The sequence below is a fragment of the Ictidomys tridecemlineatus genome, chromosome 6, assembly GCF_052094955.1.
Source record: "Ictidomys tridecemlineatus isolate mIctTri1 chromosome 6, mIctTri1.hap1, whole genome shotgun sequence".
Taxonomy (NCBI): Eukaryota; Metazoa; Chordata; class Mammalia; order Rodentia; family Sciuridae; genus Ictidomys; species Ictidomys tridecemlineatus.
The window spans coordinates 58920829-58937570 of record NC_135482.1 but is presented as its reverse complement, the minus strand read 5'-3'; the positions used below and the strand labels follow the sequence as shown (position 1 = coordinate 58937570).

General features: G+C 32.8%; 1 protein-coding gene and 1 pseudogene across 1 annotated transcript; both read left to right on the top strand.

The window, feature by feature from the left end:
* The first annotated feature begins 475 nt into the window (after window positions 1-475).
* On the top strand, window positions 476-1970 carry LOC144364763 (olfactory receptor 6C2-like; annotated as a pseudogene).
* Window positions 1971-9094: 7124 nt separating this feature from the next.
* LOC144378360 (olfactory receptor 6C2-like) lies at window positions 9095-10033 on the top strand. The gene has a single exon (XM_078052379.1). It carries the CDS (start codon window positions 9098-9100, stop codon window positions 10031-10033), a length of 936 nt encoding a protein of 311 aa, XP_077908505.1. The 5' UTR covers window positions 9095-9097.
* The last annotated feature ends 6709 nt before the right edge of the window (window positions 10034-16742 follow it).

Below are 16742 nucleotides of genomic sequence, written 5' to 3'. Positions count from 1 at the left end.
TTGTGGAAGAGAAAAAAATTATATTTAGTAAAGCATTTTTTTCTTTATAGATCTGGTTTCCTTGCATAATAAATAAAATGCCACTTTGGGAAGATGTTTATGCATTTCAATTTGACATTTAAATGTTAAAATTTGGTAGTTATCCAGAAATATATTACCTATTTATCAACTCACATCAGAAACTATGATAAATATGCATATAACAACCCCCAGCCCTCCAAAAGAATGACAAACTGGCATAAGTTTCATCACCTCATTAGAGTTCTCTATCCTCATTTCAACCACACACTTTGAAAACAGAATAAACAAAAAATAGTCTCATTTAAAGCATAACCAATATCCAATAGTGATAGGGCTGTTTAACTGGACTCAATGATGTGATCACTGTGTTATCTGAGAGATCAGAGGAGAACTGGAGGAAGGAACTATACCTGAAAATAGTAGCAAAATGAAGGCAGTTTCTCTTTTATGAACTATGAAGGTAATAAATAAGAGCAGAAAAGTTGATCTCTTGAAAGTGAAAATTAAAAAAACAATTCACAGTGGTTCAAAGTCACAGAAAATTTAAATGAACAAAGTTAATGTCTAAATTAAGAGTCTAAATTGAAAGGAAAATGGCTTAGTAGGCATCTAATTAGAAAATTTGCAAAAAAATGAATTCAGTTAGAAACATTTTTGGACAATTGAAAAACATGTGTATAACAGTGTATATTGTGAGGACTCTGATGATGAAAAAAAACATGCAGCCTGATCCCCGCCCCAAGTTAGTATTCTTTGTTAGGTGTTAATAGAGTAGCACATGCCATTTTCTACTAGAGTACATGATAGCAGTCATCAGACTTACAGAAAACTTTCTAGAGGGCTTAAAACAAAAGATTAAATTGATCAAATAAAGTATGCTTACTGTAATGTAATAAATGTTAAAATGTAATACGTTTTAAAACCATTTTGAATAAGAAAAACCTAAATGATAGAGGTAAAACTGATAATTAATCTGTAGCAAACTGTCTCTGAATGTTACATGTAGATTTAACAGAAGTCAGAAAACAACAATGTGAATAATACTGTAACAAGTTTCATTCTACTGGAACCCACAGATGACCCACAACTGCAGGTTCTAATTTTTATCTTTCTGTATCTCACCTATGTGTTAAGCATAAGTGGAAATAGTATCTCCCTCATCTTAGTGAATCTATGCCTTAAAATAGCCATCTACTATTTCCTACAAAATTTTGCTTTCTTGTAGATCTCATTCACATCCTCATGTATTCCCAGAACTTATATAACATAGCAACAGGTGACAAGATGATTATCTACAATGCCTGTGTCAACCAAGTATTTTTTATTGACCTCTTTGGTGTAACTGAATTTTTTCTCCTGGATGCCATGTCCTGTGATCGCTATGTGGCCATCTGCAAGCCCCTGCCTTATGTAATTATCATGAGTAGCAAAATATGCAAGAGAATTCTATTTTGTTATTGGGTGGCTGGTCTGTTTATTTTAATCCCCCCACTCAGCCTAGGCCTAAATCTGGAGTTTTGTGATTCTAATATCATTGATCATTTTGTTTGTGATGCATCTCCACTCCTAAAAATCTCTTGCTCAAATACTTGGTTTATGGAACTGACAATTATCATCTGTGCTGTACTGACCCTCATTATGACACTCATGTGCATAATTCTGTCCTACATTTACATCATCAAGACCCTTCAGCTCAGTGGAATAAAAAAGCCTTTTCTACCTGTTCTTCACACATGATTGTGGTTTCCCTCACCTATGGCAGCTGCATCTTTATCTATATCAAACCTTCAGCAAAGGACTCAGTGGCCATAAATAAGGGGGTGACTGTCCTCACTACTTCCATCACTCCCAAGCTGAAGCCCTTCATTTACACACTAAGGAACAAACAAGTACAACAGGCCTTCAAGGACTCAGTCAAAATAATTTTTATATTTTCAAGAAATAAGTGAAGTTTGATGAACAAGTTTGGTGGATTTCCCAAAGTCCGCTGGCAAGTTAACTTTTTCAAAACACTCTTGCTCATCCTCATCCAGTGGTATCTTCTCCACAACCTCTTTTAAGATCACATCATTCCATAATAGGCATGTTAATAGCTTTCAAAATTTTAAACCTTGCTTCATTTTCAAATTTGAAGACCTAATAATAAGATAAAAGAAAAAAAATAGATATAAACTTCTTGTCATTTTTTTACATTTTCATGGACAACAGAACAAATAATCATCACCACTGTTTCTTCCAATCCAAAACTTCCAAAAGATTCATTCATTAATTCACCTAATAAATGTGTATTGGGTACTTTCTTTAGGGTAGGGACTGTTCTAGATCCTACAAACAGAGGACAAAAAAAAAATCAGAATAAAAATAAAATCCTCCTATGCACCCTCAGAAATAAAAACAAGAAATGGAACAAGCAAGCTAATTGATTATCAGCTGAAGAATGGATGAAGAAAATGTGGTATATATACACATTGGAATACTTCCCAGACATAGAATAAAATGAAACTCTGTTATTTGCAAGAACATAGGTGAAAGTGGAAACAATTGCATTAAGAGAAATAAGCTGGTGCAGTGGTGCATGCCTGTATTCCCAGTGACTCAGGAGGCTGAGGGAGGAGGATCATAAGTTTGAGACCTGTCTCAGTAATTGTGAGACCCTCAGGAATTTAGAGAGACTATGTCTCAAAAATAAAAAATAAAAATGACAGGAGAAGTGGCTCAGTGGTTAAGTGCTCCTACTTCAATCCTAAGTCCAAAAGAACAGAGATACAAACAGAAATAAGCTAGGAATAGACACACAAGTACTTTATGTGTGAAATATAAAAAAGTACATCTCACTGAAGTTGTGTATAGAGTAGCAATTGCAAGAGGCTAGGGAAAGTAGAATAGGGAAAGGTAAATTGATGAGTAGTAAGTTACAGATAGGAGTAAGAAGTTCTGCTGTGCTACTGCCAGGAAGAGTGACTTCAGATAACATTAATATATCAGATATTTCAAAAAGTTAGAAGAAAGTATCTTGAATGTTTTGGTCATAAAGAAATGACAAATGTTTGAGAAGATAGCTTGTTTTCACCCTGATTAGAATATTATACAGTGTATCCATGTATTGAAGAATCATGTTGTACCCCATAAATATGTATACTTTTTATGTTTTTATGTGTTAGTTTGAAAATTAAATTTAAATAATAAAAACAAAAAGCTTAGATTGCACCAAAAATTAGTGCTTTTGTCATGAAAGGGAATTACAAACCTTTCAATTTGAGAAAAACCTCTAAAATACTAAAAGTTAAATATTGTGAGATTTTAAATTATATCAAATTAATAAAGCCAAAATTTTAAATAGGATAGGATTTATCAATACAAAAGGAAGTTAAAGAAATAAGGTTAAAAATGCTATTTTGAGAAATTTGAATGTTTTCGTACTACAAAAAAATCTGCCAGATAGAGATAGGTATATTAATATATCTACCCAAAATGTTAGTGAAATAAGCAAACACACACAGAAAAAATAATAAAGTAAAAGAAATCAAGGAAATAAAAGAAGCCAAATATATAGTATCTTTAAAATTTAGATAATTTTCTAAAAGGAATATGAAAAGCTATAAATATAGTACTACATTTTTAGGACATAAACAGCAGTATAAATTGTTTATCAGATTCCCCCCACAAAAAGCTCATGTGGCTCATCATCTGAAACTAATTCTCCCATCCCAATGGCATTTAAATTTACATTTATTTTGTCCCTCATCTTTACCATTTAATGTTTATATGTTCAAAAAACTTTTCCTCATTTTTTTATGCCTCAGTTCTCAAAATAAAATTTACTCCTTCTAAGAAATTTTTTCCTGTCCAATCAAAATCCTACATGCTCAAACCCCAAAGAGTCACAATGCAGAAACATCCTGTATATCTGCTATTATAACATTTTCTCTCTGTCTATATCTTTTAGTAAATTGTCAGTATTGAAAGTCAGTATATTTTTTGTCCTTGAGTATGAATAATTTCAAATATCTTGAAAGTACAACTTTCTCAACAATAAAAATGACACAAGAAATATTTGGATCAATATAACAGAAAATAAAAGAGAAAAATATCTCCAACAAGAGGAATTGAAACCAAAGTGGAATTTATGCTATATTGATTATAACATAAATATGCTTCCTGCATTTCATTTTTAATTGCTGCTTTCAGTGAATATATAGTTCCAATATATTATACATATATATTTGTTATTTTATGTATCATTTTATTGATTTTACTGTATGTATTTAAACAACATGAGATACATGATGAAATGATTACTACAATCAAGAAAATAAATATACCCATCATCTCAAAAATTCTTTGTTTTGTGTATAGTAAAAGTACCTGATATCTCTATTGACTTTTCAGTATAAAATAAAATATTATTAGTTATAGTCCTCCTGATGTAAATTGTCTGTAGATTAATTCATATTGCATAAATGCTAGTTTGTACCCTTTGACCTACATTGCATAGATTGGTTGAATATCATACACTTTCTTTTCCTAATGGATATATCCATATTCTACCTACTTAGTTGCATTTTCTCTAGTAAAAGATATAAAATCAGAGATCCTGGGGTTTTTCAAAAGAGTTGAAACTTTTCAAAAGAGTTAACTCTTTGAAAAGTTAACCTTGAGGTAATAGTATCTAAATCCAGATCCTGTCCTCATTCCTAGTAGCCATGAGATTTTCACCAACTCACCCTACTTCAGTCATTTCCTTTTGACTGAAGCACTTAATCCATTTTTAAGAAAACAGCTGTATTAGTAAATCAAATACCACAGAGTACACCTTAAATATAAATAGTAAAAAGTAATAAACACACCTTTATTAATATGTGACTTATATACATATAAGTATATGAAGTATAGATTATAATTGTACAATTAAATATAGAACCAAATTATTTTGTTATATTTACAAAGTTGTGCATACTTCACCATAATCTAACTTTGGAACATTTCTATCATCCCAAAAGGAACCTTGTTATCCTCAGCCATCACTTTTCATCTATCTCTTTCCACATTTCTTCCCAGCCTGAAACAGCAAATATACTTTCTTCTCTTACTGGTCAAAGAACAGAGAGTTTCAGTTAGGAGATCTGTTGTATATCAGGGTGAATATATTGAATAATAGTATATTGTATACTACAAAACAGTTAAAAATAAGTTCAAATCTCTAAGCATGAAGTCATGGGAGGTGATGGATGGAAGCACATGGCCACCAAATGACTAAGGCATGAGACAGGAAGCAAGCCTTGGATCAGCTAGCTTTCCTCTATTCTGCAGTGAAGTCCATTGATCAGGCTCAAATGGGTTCATTTCAGAGTACAGGAAATTGCCTCTGGGGTTACAAAAGAAGTTTCGGTTTTATAGTTTACAATGAGGGTGACTTAATCAATGGAGACTGCAGATGTGCAGTTTGGACAGTCAGGGACCTAGTTGTACAGGTTAATATTTTAACTCTGGAAGGCAATTGTAAAAAGGTTTAAACTTCTCATTACTGGGAAAAGCTCCCAACTCAATTGTTCACTGCTTATCTCTGGGACCCACCTAGAGCTTACCTAGAGCTTCAGTATTTGCTTTTCTCTTTCCAGGACTCTCTGCAATGGGAAAGTATAAAAGTGCAGGGCCCAGCATTTTGGTATTTGCCTCCTTCCTTCAGGACCCACTGTGGTTGGGAAGGGGTGAAGGTTTACTTTGGGTGAAGATGCTGGTAATGAACATGGAAAGGATGAAAGTTTACTTTTTCCCTCAAGGCCTGTTCTTAATGTTTGGCTAATTTCTCTCCCTCCTCCAGAGCCACTCTGTCCCTCCATTTTTTCCTGTCTTGTAGAAATATTATTTTTCATAACCCTTCAATGGATATGCTAATTAGCATACTTTGTTCAGTTTTCATTGCATACATATATCAAAACATATTGCATGCCATTACTGCATACAATTATGGTTTGTCAAATTAATACTAATAAAGTTATATTTATTGTATGTGAGCTTTAAAAATATACTTATACTTAGTGGTGTTATAAGAAATTTGCTTAACAATATTTTCATGCCTTCATTTATATTTCTATTCTTGGGGGAATTATATAATCAATTTTATGAAAGAATAAATTTCATGTTGTGAAGATCTTTCAGTGGATTTGAAGTCACAGAAATGCTGGGGTACTAGATTTTAACATAATTTAAAATATCAGAAAATTTAGTGCACAAAAAGAAATTGACATTTCTGCTTTCTTTTAGAATGCTCACAGTTGAACCTAGGCATGTTTGTTGAAATTATTTATTTGTTTTGACTGAAGAATTTTTATGGTTTGTGTAATAAGAATAATATTCTGAGAAAGGAAATCTGAGTAATATATTAAAATCTTTATGTATAGCTTATTTTTTGCATAAAAATTGGTAAAGCAGAAAAAGATACAGATCTTTTAGCTACCTTGTGTGCTAACAATTAATTAAAAGAAACTGGACTAGGTTTTGCTTTTAATGAGAGTCTTAAAGTTGTTTCACAAGTCTCTTTTAATGATCCACAAGCTTTCTATTGTCTCTAAAGTCCATGTTCCCATTGTTACTACAGTAGGTTTGATTGTTTTTCCCCAAGTTCATTACACAAATGATTCATTAGTGGTTTTTGAATCTGGGTCACAGGGGACTTTTGTGTTTATTAACTTTGTTGCAGATTTGGCAAATAAAATAAATATCTAGCTTCAAATTAGAAAACCCTTTCTCTGAGCAAAAGAGTTCTGAACACCAATTATTCTAAAGGTAACAATAGTTCCCTTGAACATACTTTTCAGTGATAGTTAAAAATTAAAAAAAAAAAATCCTGGGCTTATGATAGAACTATATCTATTGTGAGAAAGTTGGTGCAATTGATAAAAGAGAAAATCCAAGAATATCACGTATTCCCAGGATAGTGTTAGTGTTGAAGTGACCAATTCAATCAATAGTGGCTAAAAATTATCAAGTTTATTCTCAACATTTTCAAGTTGTGTCTGTAAAAATACATGTTAACAACTAATAGAGGAAGGTTATGATTAATTGCCAGAAGGGTAAGTATAATAAATTCTGTTATTTGTTTCATTTTGTTTTTTGAGAATTGGGTCATATGTGACTCTAATAAATAAATCTTTCCTGATTTCATTACAATTTAGAAATGTAAATTAAGGTGGTATTAACTAAACAATATTTTTAAAGTGCTTTAATCTTGTGTATTGTATAAATATTTATAAGATTATATTAGGCAACAATAAGAAAGGTAGCATAATTTGTGTCATGTGAAAAGTAGTAACATCTCCAACAAAAATTTCTGGAAACTAAAAACTAGAAACTAATGGCTAGATATGTACATATCCAGTAAAATTGGATACTGTGAGACAGAGATAAAATGGAGAAATACAGAACATTGAAGAAAAGATTACTCTAGATAATCCATGTGAAATGTTTATTTCAATGTCTAGTCTATAGTAAAGTTTTAATAATTAGAACATACTAATTTAATTATAAATAATACAAGGTGAGAAGTAAAAAAAAGGTGTGGAAAATCATAATTTTCACTTGGGTTCTGTTTGGGGTACATCTAATTATATGATTGAGATCATAAAGGGCAATAACTTTTTAGAGCTGAGAAATTCATGAAAATAAACTATCAGTAAGAAATAATGAAGCACTAAGAACTATCAACATAAGAGACACTAGCAAGAAAATAAATATCTAGAAATGACAAAGCCAAAAGTTGACAGGTTCAATATGTATGTAACAATCATCAAGTTAACAGAGGGTACTAGAAATACTGTGTGGTTGAAACACTTCTGAGCTGGGAAGGGAGGCACACTCATATAATCTCAGTGACTGGAGAGGCTGGGACAGGAGAATCACAAGTTCAGGTCCAGCCTGGGTAATTTGTTAGACCCTGTCTCAAAATTAGTTAAAGCAAATAAAGAAAACACACATTATAACATTATACTTAGAAATTTCCTAAACTTCAACCAAAAAAGGGCGGTGTTTGACAAACTTTCATGTAATTCATATATTTAAAAACAAATGGGCAAAACATGATTTCAGTATAATAATGATTGAATGTATGGTAACCAACAAAAGGAAAATAATTATGAACCGGGGCACCTAAATAGTTAAATTATAGTTATTACTCATTATTAGACAGGTACTTTTATAAATATTTTATATAATATACTTTCACATAGTACATGTATGAAGAATAATATTTTATTTTCCATTTTACACTAACAAACTGAGTCACAGTGAAATTAAATTATGTTTGAAGAAATATGTAATAGTTTAAACCTAATATATTTTGGACCTTGGGATACTAATACAGTATTTTGGACTGTGCTTCACACTTATACACATTAAAAATAAAAAATGTGATTTTTATCAGGTATATATTCCATACCTAATTTATATTATCATCCTATACAATAAATTCATTCTCAAAATACTCTTTCTTATGTACTGCAATAGGAAAGGAGTATTTTAAATAGAAAATTATGAGAAAAAAACAGGGGAATTAGTAAGGAAGTAGTTGTTTACAGAAAACACAAGTGTACTTGACATCCTCAGCCACAGATGGAGAGCCTGTATAATTAACTGTCTGTGTGATATAATTGTATTAATAACAAGACTTCAAGAAAACATAAATATGAAAAAGAAAATTTAGGGTTCAGCTTTAGGATTCACAGTATGAATAAGGAAAATCTCTCAATCTCAGAAAACACTAATAGTCAAATCTAATTGTTTGGGAAAATTAAATTTGAGATGCAGGTAAAATAAAAAATAAGAACAGAATGCAATAATAAGGAAGCAACCATAACATTTTGGAATTGGTACAGATAATGCAATTTGATTTTTTAATCTACCCTGAAATGACCAAAAATATATGATTATAGAACCTATGCTACCAGTGAATGACAATATTTGTAAACAAAATAGCTAAATACATGTGAATGGGTTTTTAAGGTTCTTCCTCTGTGAATTACTATCCTAAATAAACATCTCTGATTTTAAAAGCAAATTAAGTAGAAGTCAGGATCCACTTATGAGAAATCACACAGTAACAACATTTATCCTGCTGGGACTGACAGATGACCCACAACTGAAGGTCGTGGTTTTCATCTTTCTCTTTCTCACCTACATGCTGAGTATAACTGGGAACCTGGCAATCATCTCCCTCACCTTGCTGGATGCACGCCTCAAGACTGCCATGTACTTTTTCCTACAAAACTTCTCCTTCTTAGAAATCTCATTCACCACTGCTTGTATTCCCAGATACTTGTACAGCTTATCAACAGGGGATAATACGATCACATATGACAGTTGTGCCATTCAGATATTTTTCACTGATCTCTTTGGTGCAACAGAATTTTTTCTCCTTGCCACCATGTCCTTTGACCGATACATAGCTATCTGCAAACCTCTACACTATGTGACCATCATGAACACCAGGGTCTGCAGAAGACTCATCCTTTGTTGCTGGACAGCTGCTTTGTTGGTCATACTCACACCGCTTAGCCTGGGCCTGAATCTGGAATTCTGCAACTCTACTATTATTGACCATTTTGCCTGTGATGCAGAACCCATCCTAAAAATCTCATGCACAGAAACATGGCTCATTGAGCAGATGGTTATAATTTGTGCTGTGTTAACTTTTATTATGACTCTTATATGTGTAGTTCTATCCTATGTATACATCATTAAGACTATTCTGCAATTCCCTTCTGCCCAACAAAGGAAAAGGGCATTTTCTACCTGTTCTTCCCATATGATTGTGGTCTCCATAACCTATGGGAGCTGTATCTTCATCTATGTTAAGCCTGCAACAAAAGATTCAGTGGCTATTAACAAGGGGTTGACAGTCCTTGTTACGTCCATCAGTCCCATGTTGAACCCCTTCATTTACACACTGAGGAACAAGCAAGTAAAACAGGCCTTCAAGGATTTAGTCAAAAGAATTGCATTGTTCTTAAATAAGTAAGGGAATTTGCTAGTGTAAAAGTATTCTAAGTGTACTGAAAAGATTGTTGATCTCTAAATATGTGTCTTTGACAGTTTACATCATTCCTTTCTTTGCAAGGAAAGAGTTTCAGGATAAGTTTTCTCAAAAAGAAAATCTACTTCCAGGCAACTAAAGGACTTCACATAATAGAAAATCTGAACAGAATTGCACATAAAATTAAACAAAAACATTAATGCATTCACCACATATTTGGGATTGAGTAATTGTGTTGATAGAATTTCCCAATTCTAATATTTTTATTTATATATGATAGCAGAATGCATTACAATTCTTATTACACATATAGAACACAATTTTAATATCTGTGGTTGTATACATAGTATATTCACACCTATTCATGTCTTCATACCTGTTCTTAGGATAATAATGTTCCCCACATTCCACCATAATTTATAACCCCATACCCTCACCCTTCCCCTTCAACCTCTCTGTCCTATCTAGAGTTCGTGTATTTCTGCCATGCCCCTGTTCCCTATCCAACTATGAATCTGCCTCCTTATATTAAAAAAAAAATTAGCATTTGGGTTTTTGGGATTTGCTAACTTCACTTAGCATTATCTTCTCTAACTCCATCCATTTATCTGCAAATTTTATGGTTTTATTCTCTTTTATTGTAATATTGCACTGTGTATATATCCCACATTTTTAATCCATTCGTCTATTGAAGGGCATCTAGGTAGCTTTCACAGTTTAACTATTGTGAATTGTGCTTCTATAAACATTGATGTTGCTGTGTCCCTGTAGTATGCTGTTTTTATGTCCTTAGGTTATAGACTCAAGAGAGGGATAGCTAGTTAAATGGTGGTTCCATTCCCAATTTTCCAAGGAATCTCCATACTGCTTTCCATATTGGCTGCATCAATTTGCAGTTCCACCAGCAGTGTATGAATGTACCTTTTTCCCCACATCCTCACCAACACTTATTGTTGTCTGTATGCATAATAGCTTCTATTCTCACTGGAGTGAGATGAAATCTTAAAGTGGTTTTGATTTGTATTTCTCTAATTGCTAGTGATGCTGAACATTTTTTCATGTATTCATTGATTGCTTGTACATCATCTTCTGAGAAGTGTCTCTTCAGGCCATTCCCTCATTTATTGATTGGGCTATTTGACTTTTTGATGTTTAGCTTTGGGGGTTCTTTATATACTCTAGAGATTAGTGCTCTATCACATGTGTGAGGGGTAATGATTTGCTCCCAAGATGTAGGCTCTCTATTCATCTCACAGATTGTTTCTTTTGCTGAAAAGAAACTTTTTAGTTTGAGTCCATCCCATTTATTGACTCTTGATTTTAATTCTTGTGCCACAGGGCTTTTATTAAGGAAGTTGGGGCCTAGTCCCACATGATGGAGATTAGGGCCTACTTTTTCTTCTATTAGACATAGGGTCTCTGGTTGTATTCCTAATTTCTTGATCCATTTTGAGTTGGGTTTTGTGCCTGGTGAGAGATAGGGGTTTAATTTAATTTTGTTGCATATGGATTTGCAGTTTTCCCAGCACCATTTGTTGAAGGGGCTATCTTTTCTCCAATGTATGTTCTTGGCACCTTTGCCAAATATAAGATAATTGTAGTTTTCTGGGTTAGTCTCTGTTTCCTCTATTCTGTACCATTGGTTTACCAGTCTGTTTTGGTGCCAATAGCATGCTGTTTTTGTTACTATTGCTCTCTAAGGTCTGGTATAGTGATGCCACCTGCTTCACTCTTCTTGCTAAGGATTGCTTTAGGTTTTCTGGGTCTCCTATTTTTCTAGATAAATTTCATGATGTCTTTTTCTATTCTATGTGGAATGTCATTGGGATTTTGATTTGGAATTGCATTAAATATGTATAGTGCTTTTGGAAGTATGGTCATTTTGTTAATATTAATTCAGTCAATCCAAGTGCAAGGTAGATCTTTCCATCTTCTAAGGTCTTCTTTCATTTCTTTATTTGGGGTTCTGTAATTTTCATTATATAGATCTTTCACCTTTTTCATTGAATTGATCCCCAAGTATTTTATTTTTTTAGGCTATTGAAAATGTTGTAGTTTTCCTTGTTTCTTTTTCTGAATATTTGTCAGAGATAAAATTGTGGTTATAATTTTATATAAAATTCTAATATTGAAAGCCTTTTCTAAAGGAAGTCACCATTTTCAGCAGGGGAATGAAATAAATAGAAAACCTACTAATTTCCTAGTGTTTTAATGGATTTATGGAACCAATGAATTAAAAACATGATAAAACATCTTACATGTAAATTATAAACACAAAAATAACAACTCAAAAATATATGCATTTCAATGTTTAATAAACATCTGTATAAATGTTCATGTCAACATGGAAACTGAATTATAAAATATGAAATCCTACAAGTTTGAATACTCTGAAAGTCACAGGGTAAATGAACTAAATTCAATAGAATTTACATGAAGTAAGATGCTAAAAATTCTTTTTCTAAACTTTTTTTTTTAGTTTTGATGGATCTTTATTTTATTTATTCTATTGGTGCTGAGGATTGAACTCAGTGCTTCACACATGGTAGGGAAGTGCTCTACCACTGAACCACAACACCAGCCCCCAAAATTCTTGAAAGACTTGTATTTGCAAGGCAAATGTTCATATATCTATATATTTATTTTGTTTTATGACTTATCTATAATTAATCTTTAGCTGTCGAGAAATTATAATTATTAGATGACTATAAAATTATTTAAAAAGTGAACAGTGTGAGGGGTAGGGGATATACCTTAGTAGGTAGAGTGCCTGCTTAGCATGCCCAAGGGCCTGGGTTCAATCCCTGCACCAACAACAACAAAAAAAAGAAATTGAAAAACATTGAATGTATATAAATTAGCCATATAAATGACTACAACCCAATGTAAATTTATGGAAGCTGTATCTCCATCTATTTAAAACTTTCAATCTGTTGATCTCATAATTGGTAAGGGGCATTATTGCCATCTAGACAACAACTTCTCCTCCTCCTCCTCCTCCTCCTCCTCCTCCTCCTCCTCCTCCTCCTCCTCCTCCATCCTTCTTCTTCTTCTTCTTCTTCTTCTTCTTCTTCTACCAGGGATTGAACCCAGATGCACTTTAACAATGAACTATATTCCAAAGCCCTTTTTTATTTTGAAAGTGGGTTGCTTAGTAGCTTGCTCAGTTGCTGAGGCTGGCCTCAAAATTGTGGATTTCCTGCCTGAGCATCCAGGGTGGCTAGGATTACAGCTATGCACCACCACACCTGGCTGTTTTTAACAGCCATAATGAAAGAATCTCAATGCAACATATATTTTTATAAATTATTATTTTAATCGTACACTTATATGATATATAATGTTATAATTCAATAATTCAATATAGACATAAGATGCATAATGATCAAACTACCTTTCTGTTAACATTTCCAACTATTAACATTTTAAAAATGTTTTGTCAATGCATCTTATCAATATAAGATTCATACTATGCAAATGAATCTTACCTATGAGTTAAGAACTAAAGGAAATATTGGATAAAAATTTAAGTGTTGTGACACACTAGTATAATTTGAGATTTTCTGGAAAAAATTGAATTTTGCATACATAATTCAATATAAACAATTGGAAAGGAAATATGTAAAGTGTGCCACTTTTTAGATAAACACCTAGTAATACCGACCAGGCAAGAAGGGGAATAGAGTAAAAGGAGTTAGGGATGTGGAGAATCTCTATCTAATACAGGCATTTTGGGGCCACTAATATTTTCAGTTGTTCTACAACACTAACACCAATTTGGCCTCCAGTTCTGATTCTGGTGACTTCTCTTTTCATCACTTTTGCAATTTAGTCCAAACTTCCCACATTTTTTTCAGTGGACCCAGTTCATGCCCTAACTCCAAGATCAGTTAACACTATTAATTATATTCTTACTGTTCTAAATCCCTGATGTGACAAGCACTGGGTGTTTATGAATGGAAATTAGTGAACTTAGTGACTACTGAGTTATTAGAAATTCTGTTTCAAGAAGTTTATATTGCAGCCAGGCATAGTGGTGTACACATATAATCCCAGCAACTCAGGAGGCTGAGTCAGGAGTTTCACAAGTTTGAAGCCTACCTCAGCAACTTAGCAAAGCACTAAGCAACTTAGTGAGACCCTGTTCAAAGTACAAAAAAAAAAAAAAAAGAAAGAAAAAACTTAGATTGAAATAATGCTCTTCACCTATCTTGAGATCAAGATAATAAAGTCACCTGAAGCTTTGGGTTCACATAGAGAAGATCTAATGGCCCAGACTGAGAAGCAACAGCAAGCCATATAAAGAGCCTTTTTTCACAGCTAGTATCCTAAATTTCTTGAAATGTTCAAAAAATGTTAATCTTGAAAGCTTACGCTATGCAAGGTCATATGTTAGGCATTTTATATCTAATAATTTTATATTTACAGAAATAGATAACAGTTTCATGAGGAACACATTTATCACAGTATTAAGAAGTTATAAATTTAAGGCTAATCTTGTTTATTAAATGTTTTTATAGTGCATCATAACTATACATGATACTGTAGATAATTTTGACATAATCATACATGAATTCAAATATATTTCTTGTACTATGCATTTTATTTTATAGACCTCATTCCACTGTCAATGAAGCTATCTTTATTCAAATTCCAGGAGCATGTCTATTTTGTCTATTAAAATACAAATTCTTAGATAACTGTTTGGTGAAGTAATAAATGAAAAAATGAATGAGTATAGTTTTTTTTCCCCCTAGGGATTGTAATTCAATGGCTGAGAAGTATTTGTCCTAGAAGAGCTTGGAGTAGAGATATTGTTCTACAGGGATATATAGAGATCATAAAACATAGACCTGTTTTAGACTGGCAAAATTATATTGCCTTAATAGTAATATATTTTCTTATGTATATTGTTCTTTTTTCCTGATTCTTCACTACATCAGAAATTATGTACTTTGCCCTGTAAAACCATGTTACCAACCAGGACATCAACATTAGTAGATTTCATGGACTTAAGCATTTGTAATGGACAGGACTTCAAACATCCCTATATTATGAGAGAAAATTGAGTAAGAAGATGAAAAATACTTCTTATCCCTCCCCACCTGTCCACAATACTGATATCACTCTTCTTTTTGGGGAGGGGGGAATAATGAGATTGAAGTCAGGGGCACTTGACCACTAAACCACATCCCCATCCCGATTTTATATTTTATTTAGAGTCTCACTGAGCTGATTAGTTCCTTGCTTTTGCTGAGGCTAGTGTTGAACTCAAAATTCTCCTGCATCAGCCTCCTAAACTACTAGGATTACAGGCATGTGCCACTCTTTGAGCAGAGCCAGTGATAGAAGCAGTGCTTTGCATTCTCTGATACCATGCTTTAGTCATTAAATCTTCATTGGATTATAGGTTGCTGAGTCAACATCACACATGACTTTCCTAGTTGTTCACTAACAGTAGGGGACCAATTAAGAAGCCATTTCCCAGAGTTTCGTTCTTAGAATGGTAAATTAAAACCATGAAAGGACTTTGTGCAAAAATTGGATGTGAGAAGAGAAGCAAAGGTTATTATTCTCCAGAGGTGTAGTCAGGCTACTGAGTTAACATGACATCCAGAGTATCTTCTCATTAAGTATTTGAGAATTACCTACTTTGCTGCTAAGGTTTTCATAAGCACTCTCCCAGAACTTACTAAAGTTCATTGCCATTTTCCACTCACATTTTCTATACCTTTTATGCATGGCTATAACCTGAAATTTTCAGTATTAATTTCCTAGATATCCTGTAATCAACACTCACACTTTGGCTTTTGGCTCCCTCGGGTCTTTAAAAGCAAGATGAATCTTGGAGTCTATTGAATTATAAAAACAAATAACTCAAGTATAGTTTTAGCTAAAGGGGGTCATAAGGAGAGCAAAAAAAAAATGTGGAATGTATTTCTCTACAGGTATCTTTCTTTTTTTTTTTTTTTCCTTAAGGGATAATTTCTTAAGCTTCTCTGTCTGGAAGATGGGAATTGAAAATGAAGTCAGCAAGACTTGCAGAGATAGTCCATTCCTATTAATTCCCTTTTGACAGATTTTAGTTCAAAAGGACATATGAAAGGATAATTTTCAAGGATTGGCATTCAATTCATTCATTTTTCACACCAAAAAAAAAAAAGATTCAGTTTTGTGGAGAGATTCCTCAGAAACTAAAATATCACGATATTGGAGTAAGGGAGGAAAAACTATCCAAAGGACAGGAGACCTTTGGTTAGTAGCTGAATCTCAACAGCATAGAGAAGAAGCTGTGCATGCATGCAATAGCATGGGTAAACTTTGCTATGTTGAACAAAAGAAGTCAGACATGTAATTCAAACAGAAAGTTACTTTCACATAAAATTTCAGAACAGGCATGACAGGCACAAGAACAGTTACTAAAGATCATCATTGTATACTCTGATTCAATGGCATATGGAGATGTTTTTATACACATGCTTTAAATATATAAATATTTCTCCAAACCAACATAAAAATTTATATATAATGAATTGTAGGTTGACTTTCTCTCATGGGTTAGTATCATCTTTATTGTTCAGAGACTATGAAGTAAGAACCAAAGCCTGTGTTCAATTATTTTTACTCCAAATGACATTTATTTATGTTTACAAATAACTTAGTTGTAATTATTTTGATTCCACAGGAGAAAATT

Excerpts from the sequence above, each read along its gene's own strand:
- LOC144378360 (XM_078052379.1), top strand. The coding sequence starts at position 9,098 with ATGAGAAATCACACAGTAACAACATTTATCCTGCTGGGACTGACAGAT.